Source organism: Vipera berus (genome assembly GCF_964194415.1).
Source record: "Vipera berus genome assembly, chromosome: 6".
In the NCBI taxonomy this organism is placed as follows: Eukaryota; Metazoa; Chordata; class Lepidosauria; order Squamata; family Viperidae; genus Vipera; species Vipera berus.
Genome location: NC_138208.1, coordinates 74,730,121 through 74,749,170, shown reverse-complemented (window position 1 = coordinate 74,749,170; position 19,050 = coordinate 74,730,121). Strand labels below are relative to the sequence as shown.

The 19,050-nt window shown below is 40.6% G+C and overlaps 1 protein-coding gene and 1 long non-coding RNA gene across 8 annotated transcripts in view; one reads left to right on the top strand and one right to left on the bottom strand.

Moving 5' to 3' along the window:
• BICD1 (BICD cargo adaptor 1) overlaps positions 1 to 19,050 on the top strand; it is a 133,744-nt gene that overhangs the window by 60,692 nt on the left and 54,002 nt on the right. For 6 of the 7 annotated variants that reach the window (XM_081331437.1, XM_081331435.1, XM_081331433.1 and 3 more), the window contains exons 3-4: positions 11,463 to 11,615; positions 17,572 to 18,009. In XM_081331437.1, coding sequence (XP_081187563.1) covers positions 11,463 to 11,615; positions 17,572 to 18,009 — 591 coding nt within the window. The remainder of the gene's footprint in view (positions 1 to 11,462; positions 11,616 to 17,571; positions 18,010 to 19,050) is intronic. The other variant, XM_081331438.1, reaches the window with a different exon arrangement.
• Positions 9,489 to 15,079, bottom strand: LOC308670163. Its single transcript, XR_014026959.1, has 3 exons — positions 14,327 to 15,079; positions 13,697 to 13,737; positions 9,489 to 10,434 (listed from the first exon to the last, which is right to left on the bottom strand). It is a non-coding gene; the product is annotated as an uncharacterized lncRNA (long non-coding RNA).

Here is a 19,050-nt window from a genome sequence, read left to right as displayed (position 1 = left end):
TCAAGTAATCTGTATGCTGCTTGCACTTTTCCCTATACATAAATATTTCCATATATTTATCATGTTTCAAATAATCTTTTAAATCTACAGACAATAAATTGGAGAAGGAAAAGAGATGGACAAGAAACTATTAATTACTTGTTTTAAATGAACTCATTTTTCAGTGTATGTAAATGAATGGGTCACATAAGCCAGGTTTCATTAATTATTTTAACATGGTGTGAAGGCTGAAGTAGACAACCCAGTTTGGACAAAATGAGAACTTCTGGTGCGATTAAACTTGGAAGTAAATTCTTCAATCTTTGCTTAGAAGTTTCTTGCTGTTTCTCCTTTAAATCAAGTTTAAAGTGGGCCATTGAGAATGCCTCTAATTGATAAGATTATGAGAATTCAGCTGGATCAGACCTCTGGCCTGGCCCACAAAAGACATTTCGTGTTACATACAGAGCAACTATACTTTTTGAGGAATGTTACAAATACAAAGAGGAAAGTGATAGCTCTCTCGCTTAATGGTGGCTGGTATTGACAGCATAATTGCTAGCAATTGGGACATCACATCCTGTCATTAAACTGTCTACTTTAGCCTCTTGGATTTATCTAGTTCTCTTTTAAAACCCTTTAAATTTATGACCATCAGCGTATCTGCTGGCAGCAAATTCCACAGCTAACTATGTGTAGTACTTTTATTCATCCTGAATCTCTCCATATTTAATTTTAATTGATGATTCTGAGTTCCAGCATGTGGATGACACATAAATTTCTATTTATTCATATTATGTATGATTTTATCTGTGAAAACATTAAATAGAGATCTTTTGTGGAAGGAGGAAAAACAGTAGTTGGTAATCATGGAAAGATACAAATGAAAGCAATGTTGAAGAAATTGTCCAACAATTTTTGTTAATTAGATGGAGGAATTGTAATGTATTGGGCCTTGTTTAACTTGAGGGTACCACGTGGGTTTGAATGCTGGAAGACTGCTTAAGCAAGGAGCTGGCTAACGGTCGCCAGCTCCTCAGACAGTGAGTCTCCAGGACTGTCATTGGTTGACTCTAGGGCAGCAATAGGTTGCTTTAAACCTATTGGCCGCCGCCTAGAGGCCAGAGTATAAATAGCTGCATTGCAGCCCTGTTTCTCAGTTGAGTTCCTGCAGTTCAAATTAAGCATGTTCCTGCCTGAACTCTCTCGCCTTGTCTCTTGCTTCAAGAAAAGAACCCAGTACACAACAGGAATCACAATTAAAATACTGATATTATTGGGGCTTAAAAATAAGAAGCATCTCAATCTTAATAAAATAACCCAAACCTATTTTATAAGGATTTCTATTTATTGTCTGATTCAGCATTGTTTTGTTGTAATTTTTTGATATATTGCTCTTAATGTAGCTAGTATAAATATCATCAAATATTCTAATAACAGTGTTATAAATCTACACTATCATTAATCTTAGAAGGGTAAAAATATTAAATCAGTTTTTATTAATAATAAGGAAGAAAAGAAAATAATATATATAAATCAAGATATCTTGTTTAAATTTGCAGTAATCCTTCAAACTACTTTCTGAGTGAAAAAAATCCTCTTTCAAATATAGATATGTTCAGTTATATAATTTTTGTGGTTAATTCAACACATACTGCATATTAAGACAATATATTCTGCATATTAGCTTCTGTTTTGTGCATTGTTATTTGGGGTAATGACTTGAGATATTTTTGTATATAAAGATAGTCCTCCATTTATGACTGGTCATTAACCAGTTATGATGGACCTCCCTGAGAGTACTTCAGAACCCAGTTCCGAAGTTCTAATACTCGCCTCGTTGGTCACATGCTCACACATTGTGTCATCCATCCCACTTAGTCAGCTAGCAATCCAATCTGCTTAGATAACTTTATTTTACAAATTAAATGATAAGTCGGTTTTCCTAAATTGGAAATATAGATTTAATCTTGCCTATTCTTTGGCTACCCTTATGTCACTTTATTGAACAGAAAATAATCATCTATAAAGACATACAATGCAGATCATGCTGTGCATTATAATGAATGCCTTTACTTATCTAATCTACGTGTTTCCCTGGAGGTTAAATTCTGTAGCTTAATTCCCTTTTTGACTGAAATCCCAAATCTCATTATTAGAGCAAACAAGTTCTTGGCTCTTGTTTTCTGGTTTAATGGGTTCTTCTGTGACTTGTCCTACTATTCTTAGGAGAAAAGCAGAATATGGAAAAGAGGTGGCAGTCTGTTTAATTGCATTGTTGTGTGTTGGGCAAGCTGTTTATTTTTAGTAATTCTCAGCAGCCAGGCCTGTCAGCATTCAGGAAGGAGATACAAAGGTTATTTGGACTCTTTCATTGTGATGGTCAAATCTACCAAAGCTTTAGGATTGAATGAGTTTGATTATTTTAGTTGACCAGTGCTTTAAATGCTTCAGATATATAGTAGCAGCTGCTTATCCATAATTACAGCTTGCCTGTGTGCTTCTTTAAAAGTAATAATACTGAATGGATATCATTAAATGATTGATTGTCTTATAAAATTCATATTCTTCCTTTAGGCCAACATGTTACATATATTCTTTTCAATAATATGTTAATTGCTCATTTGATTTTTTAAAAAACTTATTACTGTTCATCGCACAATTAACTATAAGTTCAGACCGGATTTGGCATTTTTGTCCACCTTTTGAGTCCTTCCCAAGGACCTGGGATAGGCATTATTATTTTTATTATACACCAAAGGGTGAAATCAGAGCTGCCAATTTTTGCTAGCTGGTGCTGGCCTTCTTTTTCACCAAGTTCTTCCCAAAACCTAGAATATTGTAATGTATCGGTGAATGCCCAGATGTCATTAACCGCAGTTTAAGCTACCGGTAAATGTCTTGTTACCTTGCTGTATCCTAGTAACCAGCCCACTTGCAAAGTTTCTAAGCAAAATAGCAAGACCACAATCCTTCAGCTCTAGGTTTGCAAGATCCTATCTCGTTATCTTAACCAACACCTCTAGCTTGTGGTCTCCACTGGTGAGCAGCTGTGTTTATCTAATCTTAACAGCTAATCCTAACAACATTTATCAAGGCACGAATAGAATGAATAATATAGAATGGTTTTAACTGCAGCGGCTTCATGACTTATTTGTAAAAGCCCTTAATAATTTATGTATAGGTTAATAGATTCATACGCCAGGCCCAGGCCCTCACAAGCAGTGTGGCCTTTTGTATGGAAATTTTGTCAATATGCAGATTTTCCAAATGTCATCCAAGACTTTTTGGTATGGCTTCTGGTGTGCTGATAACCCCTGGGACCATCATTGTCGATTTATGCCATAAATTTAGATTTTCAGATCTTGATACTTCATCATCTTCTCCAATTCTTTGTCTTCTATTCCTTCCAGAGTTGTTTGGATAGTGAGATGGGGAGCATATAAATTTCATAAAAATAAATAAATTAAAAATATTGTTTTATCCCCTCATGGCGGCAGCACGATGGCTCAGAGGTTCAGATGCTGGGCTTTTCGGCTGGAAAGATGGCAGCCCAGGTTTGAGACCCTGGGCTCAAATGTGATGGGGTGAGCTTTCGTCTTCATACCAGCACCTGTCAACCTAGCAGTTTGAAAGCATGTAAATGTGAATAAATAAAAAAGGTAACACTTTGGTGGGAAGGTAACAGCACTCCATGATATCATGTTGGTCACCTGACCACAGAAATGTATTTGGACAGCTCTGGCTTTGAAACAGAGATGAACACCACCCCTGTAGTCGGCGATGACTAGCAGAGTAAAATCCGTAGGGACTCCTTTTTTTTTTACTATCTCCTGATACTGCCATATTCATTGTCCACACTTTCTTCTTTTCTACTGCAGTTAAATGTTTTGAATTATGCACCAAGACTTCCCACCAATTTATCATTAGTAGCAAATGATATTTTTCATAGTTGTTTAGTGAATCATTTTGATGACAGTGTTATGTCATTGTTTATACTTTGCATAATCTTCTTGCATGAGCTAAGTATATGATTGGCTATTTCTTCTTTGCACAATCTATCCTTTGTATCATTTCATGATATATATTTTTTAATTCGGGCCTTGATTGTGTTACTTTGGATAGCTTTGCTCTTGAGCAACCAAAATCGAGCCTTCACTTTTTTAAATGTTACATTTGTAAGACATTGCCAGATTTTAACTTTATTTACCTTTCCTTCAGGCTTATTATTATGGTTAGTCATGCAGTCATCGAGGTGTTCAGACTGGATTTGGAATTTTTGTCTGCCTAATCAAGTCTTTTCCAAGACTTCGATGGTTTACAGATATAAGCTGTTCCAAGTAAAGCTGCCTTTTGCAGTTGATTGATGGGGATTTTGTCAATGCCAATAGTGTTTACATGGAGCTCCAATTGTTTTGGGATTGCTCCCAAGGTATCTATTATTGTTATTTGACATTAATTGGCTACTTAACTCCAAGAATATAACAACATTAGTCCACAAACTCTAGGTCAGGGGTCCCCCAACCTGTGGGCTGTGGCCCACTAGTGGGCTGTGAGGGCTTGCAACCGGGCCACGGATACAGCCGGAAGCGTACGTGTGCATCCTCACTTGCTTGAGCAGCAGGTGAGAGTGCGGGCACACCATTTAAGTTAGTCGCTGGCATGCGTGCATGCCATTCACACAAACGGAGCTGCACTGCTTACATGGAACCATCTCCTCTCCCTCCCCCACCCGCCGGTCCGCAGACTCGGAAATTTTTGGGAACTCTGCTCCAGGTGGAGTACAGAATAATAAAAACACAATATAAAATATCAATGCAATAGTATACTCTGTAACAAAAATATAATGATATAAACATTATTTTAGCTGCTTAATTGTATAAAAGTCTTTTTTAGAAAATCCAAGTTTAACATGTTCTCCCAAAAGCTTTAAGAGTGAGAGTAAAGGTCTTTACGGAACCCATCAAGTCACTAGAGATTTTCTTAATGACATATTTGGATCATAGCCAGTTTTAATAATATGGTTTCAAGGAGAAAATGCATTCTTTAAATAGAAGATGAGTGACAGGTTGTTACTCCAAGAAGGCACATTACAAAATGTAGGGAAGTATTTTTTTCCAAAAATAAACGCGACTTCGGGAATGTCAGAAACAACCATATGGTTAAACTTTTATGAAAGGAATTCTTATGAATTTTGCAATCGTACAAAATGATGTATAAAGATAGAGCTTAGCCTAGCAAAAAGTACATCATGGTTAAACACAATAGGTATAGCAGGTGCACGGGTCTTCCTGGGAGGGGGGAAGGAAATGTATTCTGTTTAGGCGCTTCAGATTAGCTGATCGAGATAAGCAGGTGCGCTGTTGAGTGCGTTAGGGGTGGGGGAAATCAGCTTCATGAAAGGGTATAAATGTATGCTGTTGAAAATTGTGTGTGTGTCTTATTCTCCTGTGCGAGTTACCGTATTTTTCGGACCATAAGACGCACCTGACCATAAGACGCACCCAGTTTTTAGAGCAGGAAAACAAGAAAAAAAATATTCTGAACCAAATACTACCGGTATACTAAAACAGGGCTTTTCAACCTTTTCATCCATTGTACCACTTTTAGGACAAGGCAATGTCCGAGTACCACCAGTCGCCCAGCAAAGTGTTAAAAACTTGACCCCCCCAAAAAAGGAAAAAAATGATAAAGTACAGGTAGTCCTCGACTTACAACGATTCACTTAGTGACTGTTCAAAGTTATGATGGCACTGAAAAAAGTGACTTATGACCATTTTTCACACTTACGACCGTTGCAGCATCCCCAGGGTCATGTGATTTACATTCGGATGCTTGGCAATCGATTCATATTTATGATGGTCACATTGTTCCAGGGTCACGTGATCACCTTTTGCAACCTTCTGACAAGCAAAGTTAGTGGGGAAACCAGATTCACTTAACAAATCATGTTACTAATTTAATTTCTCTCTCTCCTTCTCTTTCTTTCCCTCTCTCCCCCTCCCTCTTTCTTTCTCTCTCCTCTCTCTCCCTCTGTCTCTTTCTCTCCCTTTCTCTCCCTCTCCCTCTTTCTCTCCCTATTTTTCTCTTTCCCTCTATTTCTCCCTTTCTCTCTCTCCCTATATTTCCCTCCCTTTCTTTCTCCTTCTCTCTCTCTCCCTCTTTCTCTCCCTCTCTATTTTTCTCTTTCCCTCTATTTCTCCCTTTCTCTCTCTCCCTCTATTTCCCTCCCTCTTTCTTTCTCCTTCTCTCTCTCTCTCCCTCTCTCTCTCTCTTTCTCTCTCTCCCTCCCTCTCCCATTGTTCCTTCCTTCTTTCCTTCCTTCCTTTCTTCCTTCCCTCCCTCTTTGTCCTTCCCTCTCCGCGTTAGAGCAGTACCCGCGGAGGCGGCCCTGCTTTCTCTTGCAGAAAGCAAGCTGAAACCGAGCGAGGGAGATTGCCAGGAATGCAAATCGGCCGATCTCGCATTCCTGCAATCTCCCTCGCTCGGTTTCAGCTTTCCTTGCTACAAGAGAAAGCAGGCTGAAACGGAGCGAGGGAGACTGCAGCAGTGTGAGATCAGCCGATTCACGTTCCTGGCAATCTCCCTTGCTCCGTTTCAGCCTGCTTTCTCTTGTAGCAAGGGAAGCTGAAACCGAGCGAGCAGTGGCGTAGCGTGGGGGGTGCAGGGGGGGCCGGCCGCACCGGGCGCAACATCTGGGGGGGCGCGCTCGCACTGAGCTGCTCGGTAGCCACCGAGGCTCTGTGTCATTTCTGTCCGCGCCGCGGGCTGCGAAGAGGCGGGGCGGGGCCAGGCCGCCGACATACACGCCGCCCAGTGACAGGCGGCGCACGCGGGCCCAACCAGGAGAGGCCCCCTGCTGCAGAGGCCCTCCCCCTCTCCCGGCCCCCGCCCCCTCCTGTGTCTCCTTCATCCGCTCCGGGAGAGCGAGCCAGAAAGGGTAGTGGACGGACGGACGGGCGTGCGGGAGGGCGGCGGCAGGGTGACTTTGGATTCCAGTTCCGCGAAGGAAGAAACTGGGGTCCCTTCTTTCTCAACGCACCGGACTGCTCCAGATAAGAGCCTTCCTTAAAAGTCGCCCGGTTCGGCTCCGTGATAGCCGGCGATGGAAAATATCTGGTCCAAACCCAAAACCCGAAGTGAACAAGTGCACGCGGTCTCACGCCTGCGCTTCCTGCTTGGAGAGCGCCGCTGCGGGGCGCGTCTTTTCAGCAGTGCCGTGACGTCACCGCCCGCCCGCCCCTCTATTTCCGCTTCCGGTTGCCTTGCCCCGCCCCGGGTGCTGACAACCCACGCTACGCCACTGCGAGCGAGGGAGAGTGCAGGAGCGTGAGATCGACGTTTCTCAGCACGTGCCGATTCGTGCTCCTGGCAATCTCCCTTGCTTTCCACTTACGGAGGTTGGGGCTGGCCATACGGATCACCTTCAGACCATAAAACGCACCCTCGTTTTCCCCCCCACTTTTTTTGGGGGGGGGGAAGTGTGTCTTATGGTCTGAAAAATACGGTAAATCCACCAGCCTTTGCAAATGTTATGTTCCAATAAAACTTTTGTTCCTGGAATCCCAAGTGAGTTTGTTTGTCTTTGGAATCTGAGCCCTGTTCCAGTCACTATTGGACTTTCTGTATATAATCAAACAGCTTCATTGTGTTTCTTCCATGGTGACCATTTATTTATTTATTTATTTGTAAAATTTATTGGTCTCTCATCTTACCACAGGGTAACTCTGGCACAATTAAAAGATGGGGAGGGCAGGAGCAGGATGGGAGTGCATGAGGTCTGTTGTTAATTGATCAAATGCCTCCATCCTGATGCTCCCCCCACTGGAACCCCAAGTCAGCTGGCAGAGCCAGGTCTTCAGGCTCTTGTGGAAGATCAGGAGGGGGGGGGGACCCGACCTCACTCCAGGGAGCAAGATGTTCCAAAAGGCAGGAGCCATAGCAGAGAAGGCTCTCCTCCTGGATACTGCCAGCCACAACCCTCATGCCAATGGGGCCTACAGCATGCCTCCTCTTCTGGCATGGGTTGGGCAGGCCAACCCCATTGGGATGAGAAGTATTTGATTCATTCGGCGCTTATACATTCCCGATTCTCTCGCTTCTTATTCCACAGCATACAGTTCTTTACCACTCTATTGTCCCTGCATTTAACTTGCAAGCGTAGCCAATCATATTAATGACTAGAACAATCCCAGTCTAGCTTAGGTGGTTGCCTTGATGACTAGGCTGAACCCAAATAGCAGAGGGACCCGTTTCTCTTTTCTTCAGTTTTCTCTTAGAAATATATAATTTTATGTTAAATGCTTTTACTGAATTATACATTTTAAGGATTGGTTGATCTTTTCCTTCACATTGCAGAGTCTGTTAGTTAGGTGATACTTAAAAAGAAAATTCTTCCATTTTTCATCTTTGAGCTCTTTGAATTTTCTTGGCTCACTTACAAGAAACTTTGCTACTTTATTTTGTCTTTTAGTATAACAAAATACTGAAACGGGAGGGTGACTCAACGGTTTTTCTTTCCATTATATTCAATTTCTCTTGAAGAAATGTTTGGAATATCTTGCTCGGTTTTGGTCTACTGCTGTGCAGATAGTTAACTGTGGAGGGGTGGGAAGAAAATTAAATCTTCCCTGTCTTTCAATTTCCCTTGTTTCCCAGGCAAGGGTGCCTCATACTCATTTTCCAGGACAAAAGGTGAAAAATTATACAAAAACAACAAAAGCTAACAAACTTGACAAAGAGATTGAAATTGGCCAAAGGCAATAGCTCATTCAGGTAAACTTCCTTTTCAGGATGTCAGAGATTCTGCCCATTAAAAAAAAAATCTCCTTTCTTTCATGAAATTGCCATTGTTCTTTATAATACTAATTGAGAGGAAATGAGCAGAAAAGTAAAACTCAGCAGGGTAACTGATCTTAGAGGTTATCTGACCTAGACTGCTCCCTTTTGGAGAACTTGTCAATTACATTTTTAAGGTATTCCTAATGGCTGAGCTCTTTTCTATGCAACTTCAGAGAACAAAAGCAAGGGGTTTTTTTTTGTATGAAAAACGCGTGTGGCAAGAACTTTGGGTGGCCACATCCAATTGCTGATCTGATACTCTCCCTGTATTCTGATATGGAACATAAATTTCACCTCTGCTTCAAGCAATGCCAATGTTTTGCATTATATTGGTTGTTCCAGCTTGGAACAAACTGGATTTCTTTTTAACAGAGGCTATGGAGATTCCCAGTCATCCAGGTTATAGTTATCTCAAAGCTGATTTTTCATGAGGCAACTGAACTTTCCAAGAAGCTTCCTGGATGAGAAGTGAAATGTCTTCAAAGAAAAACAAGAAAGTTCAATTGCCTCGTGAAAAAGCATATTTGGGATTTAAACAGAGGCAGCCAGCTGCGTCATATGCTCAGATTTTTATTGCAGAAAGTTTGTAAATAAATAATGCAATAGTGTTTGGATATTTCTTGTCCAATGAAGTGGTCATTGGACCATTCCAGTCTTTTTGCTCGCTCTTTCTTTCTTTCTTTCTTTCTTTCTTTCTTTCTTTCTTTCTTTCTTTCTTTCTTTCTCTTTCAATGGAGAACTTCCATCAGATTCTTCAGATCAAGTTTCAGCATTTCTTTGATACATTTTATAAGTTTGGAGACTTACAGCAAAGGGACCAATCTTACTGATTCATTCATTAATTTTATTTATTAATGTCCCGCTTTTATTACTTTTATAAATAATTCAAGGCAGTGAACATGCATAATATCCTTCCTCCTCCTATTTTACCCACAACAACAACAACAACAACCGTGTGAGGTGGGATGGGCTGAGAGGAAGTGACTGGCCCAAGATGGCCCAGCTGGCTTTGATGCCTAAGGCAGGATTAAAATTCACAGTCTCCAGATTTCTAGCCTGGACTTTGGTCTAGTGCCTTGACCATTAGACCAAACTGACTCACAGTAGCTTACAGTAGTCATCTTGACAGTATCTTCCCACAGTTTATTTCCAAAAGAGAGGGACAATTTATATTTTCTAAGTTTTCAAAAAAGAAAAATGCAGCAGCGACATGTTATGCAGGTTTGGATAAGACATACAAGGAAAGGAGAATGGAGGGAAAAGTCAACTGTTTCATGATCAGATGAAAGGATGTCTTGTTGAATTGCTGAGTTCGTGAACATTTGCCATCTCTGCCAAGTGCAATTTCCTGCGTCAGTATGCATAAAAGGTTGTGCCTTTGTGTTCCTCTTTGGAAAGTATCCAGATGGAGAGCCTATGTGTTCTTGGCTCCTGGGAACAAATGCTGGCCAATAAGTCAGTCAAACAGAGTTGAATTGAAGCATTTTTCTTCCATACCTAGAGGGGATGGTGTGGTCTGCCAATCAGCATGACGTTTCAACTGAAGATGAGCTCACTTGATCTTCCCTTCGCTTCCTTTTCTTTGTTCCCAGGATATCCAACAGGCAAAGTTCCCTGATAGGGAGGAAAAACTACAGTGTATTTTTACTTCAGACAATGTAAGCCAATTAATAATAATGGTCATTCAGTTTATAGAACATATTTTGCTTAATTGAAGTAATGTTGTTTACAGTAACCATGAAAGATAGGCCAATATTATTGATTGGAACATACAGAATAATAGCCTTCTAAAGCCTGTAACTCTATGACTTTATACAGTCAAGAAGGTCAAGTGGAAGGGATATGGCTACAATATCTTTGAGAGTTGGATGTACAGGTCGTCCTCAACGTACGACCACAATTGAGCCCCAGATTTCTGTTGCTAAGTGAGACATTTGTTAAGTGAATGTTGCCCCATTTTACGACCTTTCTTGTCACAGTTGTTAATGGGTGCAGTTGTTAAGTTAGTAGAGTGGTTGTAAAATGAATCTGGATTTCCCATTGACTTTGCTTGTCAGAAATTTGTAAAAAGTGATTACAGGACCCAGGAACACTGCAACCTTCATAAATACCAAGCAGTTGCTAAGAGTCCAAATTTTGATCATGTGACCATGGGATGCTGCAATCGTCATAAGTTGAAAAATGGTCATAAGTCACTTTTTTCAGTGCTCTTGTAATTTTGAATGGTCACTAAACGAATAGTTGTAAGTCAAGGACTATCTGCATTGGCTAAGTACCAGGCTATAAAGCAGGAGGGCATGAAACCTTGGGTATAAAGCCAGCTGGAGACCTTGGGCCACTCGCTCTGAGCCCTAGGAAGGACAAACCACTTCCCAAAATTTTGCCAAGAAAAATTTAGGGACTTGTTTTCCTCAAAGGTACACCCACAATTTGTTACCAAATTGTAACAATCAAAATCAAAAATTATTCATGTCATGACTGCGTGTTTGTGTTCAACGGAAAAACAAAACTTGAGGCTAGTCCCCCCTCCTAGCAATGGTATTTTGATTCTATATTTCAAACAGAGTTTGATTGTGTCTTTTTGTTTGTTTATTATTTTGGAAATGAAAAACTAATAAGCTGAATTATTTTCTCTTTTTCAGAACAGTGAAATGGCAGAGCTGCAGAGAATTCGGATGAAAGATGAAATCAGAGAGTATAAATTTAGGGAGGCGCGGCTTCTTCAGGATTACACTGAACTTGAAGAAGAAAACATCACTTTGCAAAAGTTGGTTTCCACACTGAAGCAGAATCAGGTGAGCAGAGATGGAATTTTTAATAAAAGATTTAAAAAATAGTAATGTCAAATTCTCAGATGCAGTAAGTAACTTATTACAAAATGCAGCCTATAAATAAGAGAGATGCTGTTTCAAGAAAAATTCTAGCATTTCAGTAACTATTGTAAGACAAAAATACCCACATGCCACCCGGGTCAATCCCTTGCAATCCATCTCACAGGCAAAAGCCTTCCCTAAACCTTCTAACAAAGGGACGCGGTGGCTCAGTGGGTTAGGACGCTGAGCTTGTCGATCAGAAGGTCGGCAGTGCCGCGTAACAGAGTGAGCGCCTGTTACTCATCCCAGCTTCTGCCAACCTAGCAGTTCGAAAGCACGTAAAAATGCAAGTAGAAAAATAGGGACCACTACGGTGGGAAGGTAACAGCGTTCCGTGCGCCTTTGGCGTCTAGTCATGCTGGCCACATGACCACGGAGACGTCCTCAGACAAGTGCTGGCTCTTCGGCTTTGAAACGGAGATGAGCACCGGCCCTTAGAGTCGGAAACGACTAGTACGCATGTGCGGGGGAACCTTTACCTTTACCTTTAAACCTTCTAAAAAGCCCACATAAAAAGTTAAAAAAAACACCACTTAAAGCCCTTTCATCCTATATAGGCTAAAACTGACAAATTGAGTGTTCCCACGAAGCAAAATTTTCTCAAAATAAGTAAATTTCTTAATCACTATACTGCCCCACCCCCTCACTCAAATCCCAGACCCCAGATTAAGGTAATCTGGAGGGTGAGAGAAAACATTTCCTCACCATTAGACTTCACACATCCTCAGGGCAAACACCTCAATTGACATATCTGAATAAAACTACCCTTCTTTTCAAGCAGCTGCCCAGCATATTTATTCTGGACCCAGTTAGATTTGAACCCAAAACTTTCCTCTGACACTATGTTGAGCCTTAACAATAATACTTAATAAGGCTTAAACAGGTTTGTAGTACAGTATTTACTCGTAATTGATTGAGACAATATGTTGAATCATACTAAGAATAATTCTAAAGGCATCTTACTACAACACCAATGTAGTCCGATATTACATGGGATTAGCATGGTCATCGTACGTACATACATACATACATACATAAATATTGATTGATTGATTGATTGATTGAATAAGAATCCCCTGGATGTATATGTTCATAGAGATGACTTTTTAACTCAGATAAATAGGAAAACAATATTTAAAGTATCTTTAAAGTCACTTCAAAATAGAAAAGAAGGAAAGGAATTTTGTTGCAATTTATTGATCGGTTAAAGGGATCACTATTATTGAGAAAGGTCAATTTTGAGTCAGAGACTAGGGGCATCAGAAGGAAATACAGCATTTGACTGATAATTCCATTTTGCAAATAACAATAATGCAAATTACAGAAGAATTCTGGTCTATTGCATATGAAGTCTGTTGCATTGAGGTATAGTAAATGGGTTTTGCAGTGAACACTCTGAAGAATTAATTAATATATATTATAATAATAATAACTACTATCACTTCTTATCAGTGCAATGAAATCTTGATTTTAGTAACAATTTGAGATGAGAGGATGTTCATTGTTCCCCAATGCCTATTAAATACAGAAGTATGTCATTTATGCAATTGTCTTATGCAAATTCATAATTGACATTGGTTGTTTTATGTATTTAAATGACATAACTAAGCCATTTGCATAATTATGCCATTTTGGAAATGATGTAAATCGAAGTGAATAAGGTAAATGTAATTTCTTTTGGTAATTTTAAATCCCTTGCCCACACTTCATGAATATGTTCACCATTTCAGAATGGAAAGTTTGCTGTTCCATTCCCAATTTACAAAATGGGGATTCTTTTAAGGAAAATAAATTGCTTTGTGTCTTCTTGGCTTCAGCACAGCTCAGGGTTTTGGTTACAAAATATGTAAGGATTTGACTATCAACCCAGTTTTTGTTATGGTAACTTTTAAAGAACTTATATGCAATGTCAGAGCAGGCACAGTGACTGCCCTATTTAAGAGGCCAAGAGCATGCTAAACTGTTTTGAAATATTTAGTTATAACATATATAAGCATACCTACCATTCATACATATGAACACAAGTTATCTAAAGGATGGAACTCTAAAAGGGAAGTAAGAAGAAGAAAATAAAACCTTTATTTTCCACATAGTAGACCAAAGGGCTTTGAGAAAGGGCACTCTATCCAGATGAAATGAAGGTGAATCTTAACTTGGAGTTGGGGTGAGAATGGGGCCAGCTGAAAGGCTTTGCAGGAACCCTGCCCATTAGGGAGGAAGATGAGGAGCTCCTGCAGCTGCCATGGGTCTGGTGGTGGGGCGTGGCTTGGAGGAGGGAAGAAAAAGGAGGAGGAAGCCAATAGAAGGGAGGAAGAGAGAAGGCTTGGTGGAGCTTGCCATTCTGAGCCAGCTGATTGAAGATTGATTAAGAAGCTGGGGTTTTCACATTGGCTTTTTTTTTGCTTGTTACAGGCAAGCCGGATGAAAGGAGGAGAGATAAAGTGATAGTGGTTGCTGCAGCTCTTTGCTTGAAGCAGGCCAGGCAGGGAGGGATAAAGGGTGAGAGTAGTTGCTGGAGCCCTTTGCTGGAAGCAGGAGAGAGAGGGAGGGAGGGAGGGAGAGAGAGAGAGAAAGCTTGGTGGAGCTTGCTGTTCTGAAATAACACAATAACTGCTTTGTTTATTTGTACTAACCATGGAATTCATATTAGACAACCTTTAGTTTCTTTTATCAGTCCTGAAGGGTGCTAATTGATGGTTACTTCTGCATTCTTCAGCTGTTTTATCTTTCCCCTTTCCCCTTTCCTTCCTTTTGGTTCAGCCAGTCTCAGAAAATATAAAATAATATATTTAGGGAATGTAAAAAAATAAAATGTAAAAATAGAATGTAAAAAAATAAAATGTAAAAAATAGAATGTAAAAAAATAAAGGTACTATGTAGAGATTGGAGAAAATCTAAATTACTAAGCATTGACAACAACTTGATGATACACAATCAATTTACCAAATATAAAATCAAGGACTGTTGTGTATCAGGGGAAAAACTTGAGAAACAAAAGACAACATACAACAAAATTCTCACTTTAGGATCCAGAGTTTTATTTAAATTTGACGCTCAAATTCAGTACTTACATTTCAACAACCTATTGTAATAAGGACCAAATGGACAGCAGTCATTAAGTGTGATGGCTGGGCCAAATACAACACCCAAATCTTTGAGGCTGGCTTTATATCTTAACATTGTGCCCACCTCTAGCATTTTGGTGCCACCCAATAGCCATCCCATTTGCCTTTTCTTGTTAAATACATCATATTTCTCAGAATCCTCCCTCGGGTTGCCTCCCTATTCTTGGAACTGACCATTAAGGTAGTTCCTTATTCTTCTGCTGTTGTACTGGTTATCGGGCCACTTCCCTGTTCTTTCCTGTCCTTGTTCTAACCACTACTTTCCTCACTACCATTCCTACATGTGTCATTGCAAAAGTTGCACCCATACACAGGGCTCAGTTCCTCTTTTCTCCACATTCTTGTTCTATGTTCTGTTTTTCTTAAGAAAATCGTGCCAACCAGAAACAGTCATCTTTTCCTGTTGAAGGTCAGCAGCAAGTGAAAGCTAATTAATCTAATTAATTAGATCACTCATAAAATAGCTATTGATATATTTTTCCTTTCACAGTACCCACTTCTTGTCCTTCAGGACAACAGCACAATTAGGACCACCAATATAGAAAACATACATTACATTAACACAGGAGGGCATCACAGTGTTATACAAACTGAAACAAGTAGCAATAAACAACAACACAACCCTAGGCCATACAGCAGGCGTGAGGCATCGTTCATGCACTTCTGGGCTTCCATTGTGTTGGAAAAGGTGGCATAAAGGTCTTCAGTTGTCTGAGAAAATCAGATCGGAGCCCACTGCTTGTTGGTGCTGACTGGGCTGATGACTGTATGCTGGTGGGGAGCAGAGATTAGCACTTGCTCCCTTATTGAACATAGCTTCAGTCTTTGTCTCACTGGATTTGGATAGCTGGGGTTGCACAGCTTCCTCATCTGGGGCCAGTGCCTTCATATAGTGCAAAGCATGCACTTAGGACAGGGGCGTCAAACTGCCAGCCTGTGGGCCGGATGCGTCATGACAAAACCACGCCCACCCCATTGCCGGCAATGGGGAAAACGCTCCGATACATTGTGTGACATCACGTGACGTCACGGGTTTGACACCCCTGACCTAGGAGGTCAGACCTTGACACTTCACAGCAGTGTTGGTGGTCAACAAGATCTGGAACGGTCCCTTCAAATGAGGAGCCCAGCAATTCTTATGCTGAAATACTTTTGTCAGAACCCAATCACCAACTTTCAATGAACGGCAGGGATGTAATGGTTTCTTGGGCATAGCTAATGCAACCTGTGAATGACAGTATTTAAAAGATGTGAGAAGAGCTTGGAAAGAGGTCAACATAACAGCAGACAACATATGAATGTCTTTCAGTTATAGGAATGTTGGGGGAGAGGCTGGCATCCGCATGGGTTTGCTCACTAATATCTAATGTGGAGAGAGTCCAGTCTGTTGAGAAAGAATATAAAAAATCAAGAGGCAAAGTCAAAATTAGGCAGTATTGTAGTTAAAATGGAAGGCAGCAAACAACAAAGAAGAGTGAGCATTTGTCCTTATGCCAGTAAAGGGATTAGGAACTCTCAGCAAATACTTTTTACAAAGACGATCCCTGAATATAATCTTTTTATGCAAGGAACATCTTTGTATACAGTCCTTTTAAAAACCTGTAATTACTGTGGCCTGAATAGCACGTTAAAAGCACTTGAACTCTTTGTTTTTTTAAAACTTTTCCCTTTTGAATATGATGGTTATGCTTAAAGGTCAGTTCATTTTACTGAGAAATGCGCATCATGAAATGGGCTTGATAATGTTCATTTTGGTGACGGGAACCGTACAAATCTTGGTTACTCTTACGACCTATGTCTTATTAGATAAAATATTGTGATTGAATTGTCATATATTAGTAGAGATAAAATTTAGCACCAGAATTGCCATAGGTTAGCAGAGATAAAATATAACAAAATAACAGCATTGGAAGGGACCTCGGAGGTCTTCTAGTTCAACCCCCTGCTCAACCCCTTATACCAGGGGTTCATCAACTCCTGAGCCACAGACTGGTATCGGTCCATGGGCTATTAGGAACTGGGTCACACAGCTGGAGGTGGATGGCCGGCAAGTGAGTGAAGCTTCATCTGTTTTTGCAGTCACTCCCCAGTATTAGCATCACCATCTCAGCTCCACCTCAGATCATCAGGCATTAGATTCTCATAGGAGTGTAAACCCTATTGTAAACTGCATACGCGAGTGATCTAGGTTGTGTGTTCATCCTCCACCCCTATCCCCTGATCGATGGAAAAATTGTCTTCCACAAAACTGGTGCCAAAAGGTTGGGGATCAGTGCCCTATACCATTCCAGATGAGTGTCTGTCCAGCCTTTTCTTAAAAGCCTCCAGTGATGGAGCACCCACAACTTCTGGAGGCAAGCCGTTCCACAGGTTAATTGTTCTCACTGTTAGGAAATTTATCCTTAGTTCTAGGTTGCTTCTCTCCTTGATTAGTTTCCATCATTTCTTGTCTTACTTCCTGGGGCTTTGGAAAACAGGCTGACCTAGGGATCAATTCTATTGTTATATTTTATCTCTGCTAATATATGGCAATTCTGTAGTGACACAATTGTCAATTATTAGCAGAGATAAATTATGATAGAATTACCATGACTTCATGGGGCTAAGTTTATTAAATTTGTAATATATCCTTTCCTTACCCATGGCATAATGCCTCATTTGTAGACATTTATTTGAAGAGATGCGGCAAATGGCAGATGGTGTATAAATCCAACTTTTAGCATTATGAATCTTCTTTATTTTATTTAATTCAGGTTGAATATGAAGGCTTGAAACATGAGATAAAACGATTTGAGGAAGAGACGGTGTTGCTTAATAGCCAGCTAGAAGACGCCATCCGGTTAAAGGAGATTGCAGAACATCAGCTAGAGGAGGCCTTGGAGACGTTAAAGAATGAAAGAGAGCAGAAGAACAGTCTGAGGAAGGAACTGTCTCAGTATATCAATTTAAATGATAGCATGTATAATAATCATATTAATATCTCAGTAGATGGATTAAAGTTTGGAGAAGATGGGAACGAACCTAATAATGATGACAAAATGAATGGACACATTCATGGACCTCACATGAAACTGAATGGGGATTTTCGGACTCCCAGCGTCAGGAAAGGAGAATCTTTGCACCCGGCCTCTGATCTCTTCAGTGAGCTGAACATCTCTGAAATACAGAAACTGAAGCAGCAGCTCATGCAGGTAACATGGAAGATTCAAGAGGTTCTTTGTAAGAAGAGATCACCTTACTTACAAATGTTCATATTGTGTACAAAGATACCAAGAGCATTTATTCCTCTGAGAAAAAACTATTTGGGAAAAAGAAGTAAACGTGCCTTTTTTTTTAAAAAAAAAAGTGTTTCTCCACTTCAAATATACTGTATCTTAACAATGTGGTTTCGTGTTTTATGTATTTTTCATTTTGGCGTCCTTAGTGGTCCCCCAGATTGATGGTTTTCTTGCAGACATTTCATTACCAAACTAGGTAACGTCATCAGGACCGATGACGTTACCTAGTTTGGTAATGAATTGTCTGCAAGAAAATCACCAATCTCGGGGACCACTAAGGATCCCATAGTTCAATCCTCAGCTACACACATTCTCTTCTATCAATTTTTCACTTTTTTTGTTGGATTCATTTTTGAATTGCTACTGCCATTTTACCGCTTTTTTTTGTAGCCCATTGTTATGATCCAGGTGGTCAAGGCAAGACAGGCCTCTAGAGTTATTTCTCTTGAGAAGTGTTAAACAAATTCCCTTCCAATGACCAGTAAGGCTCCACCCACAGTCCCCAATACAATAGTCCAGATATGTCAAACACAAGGCCCGGGGGCCAGATCCGGCCCGCGAAGTGGTTTCATGCGGCCCGCGAAGCCATCCTGGAAACAGTGAGGGAACGGCCCCCGCTGCCTTGGCCCTGGCCCCGAGACCCTCCTTCTGCCAGAGACCCTCAGATCTGTCCCACTCCTGCTCAGGCCCCCTTAGGCACCCTTGATGCGAACGATGTAGAGCTGGCCATGCCCACCCAGTAGGCCACGCCCACCCAGCCCCCTGAGGGTAACCGCAATGCTGATGCAGCCCTCAATGAAATTGAGTTTGACACCCCTGCAATAGCCCATAAATTAGGAAGAAAGTCCACAAGGCAAAAGTCCAGGCATAAGATAAATTCCTCAGGACAACAACAAAGTACAAGGCAAAGATAGTTTGGAGGTAAAACAAAGAGCCAAAAGCGGTCCACAAAGT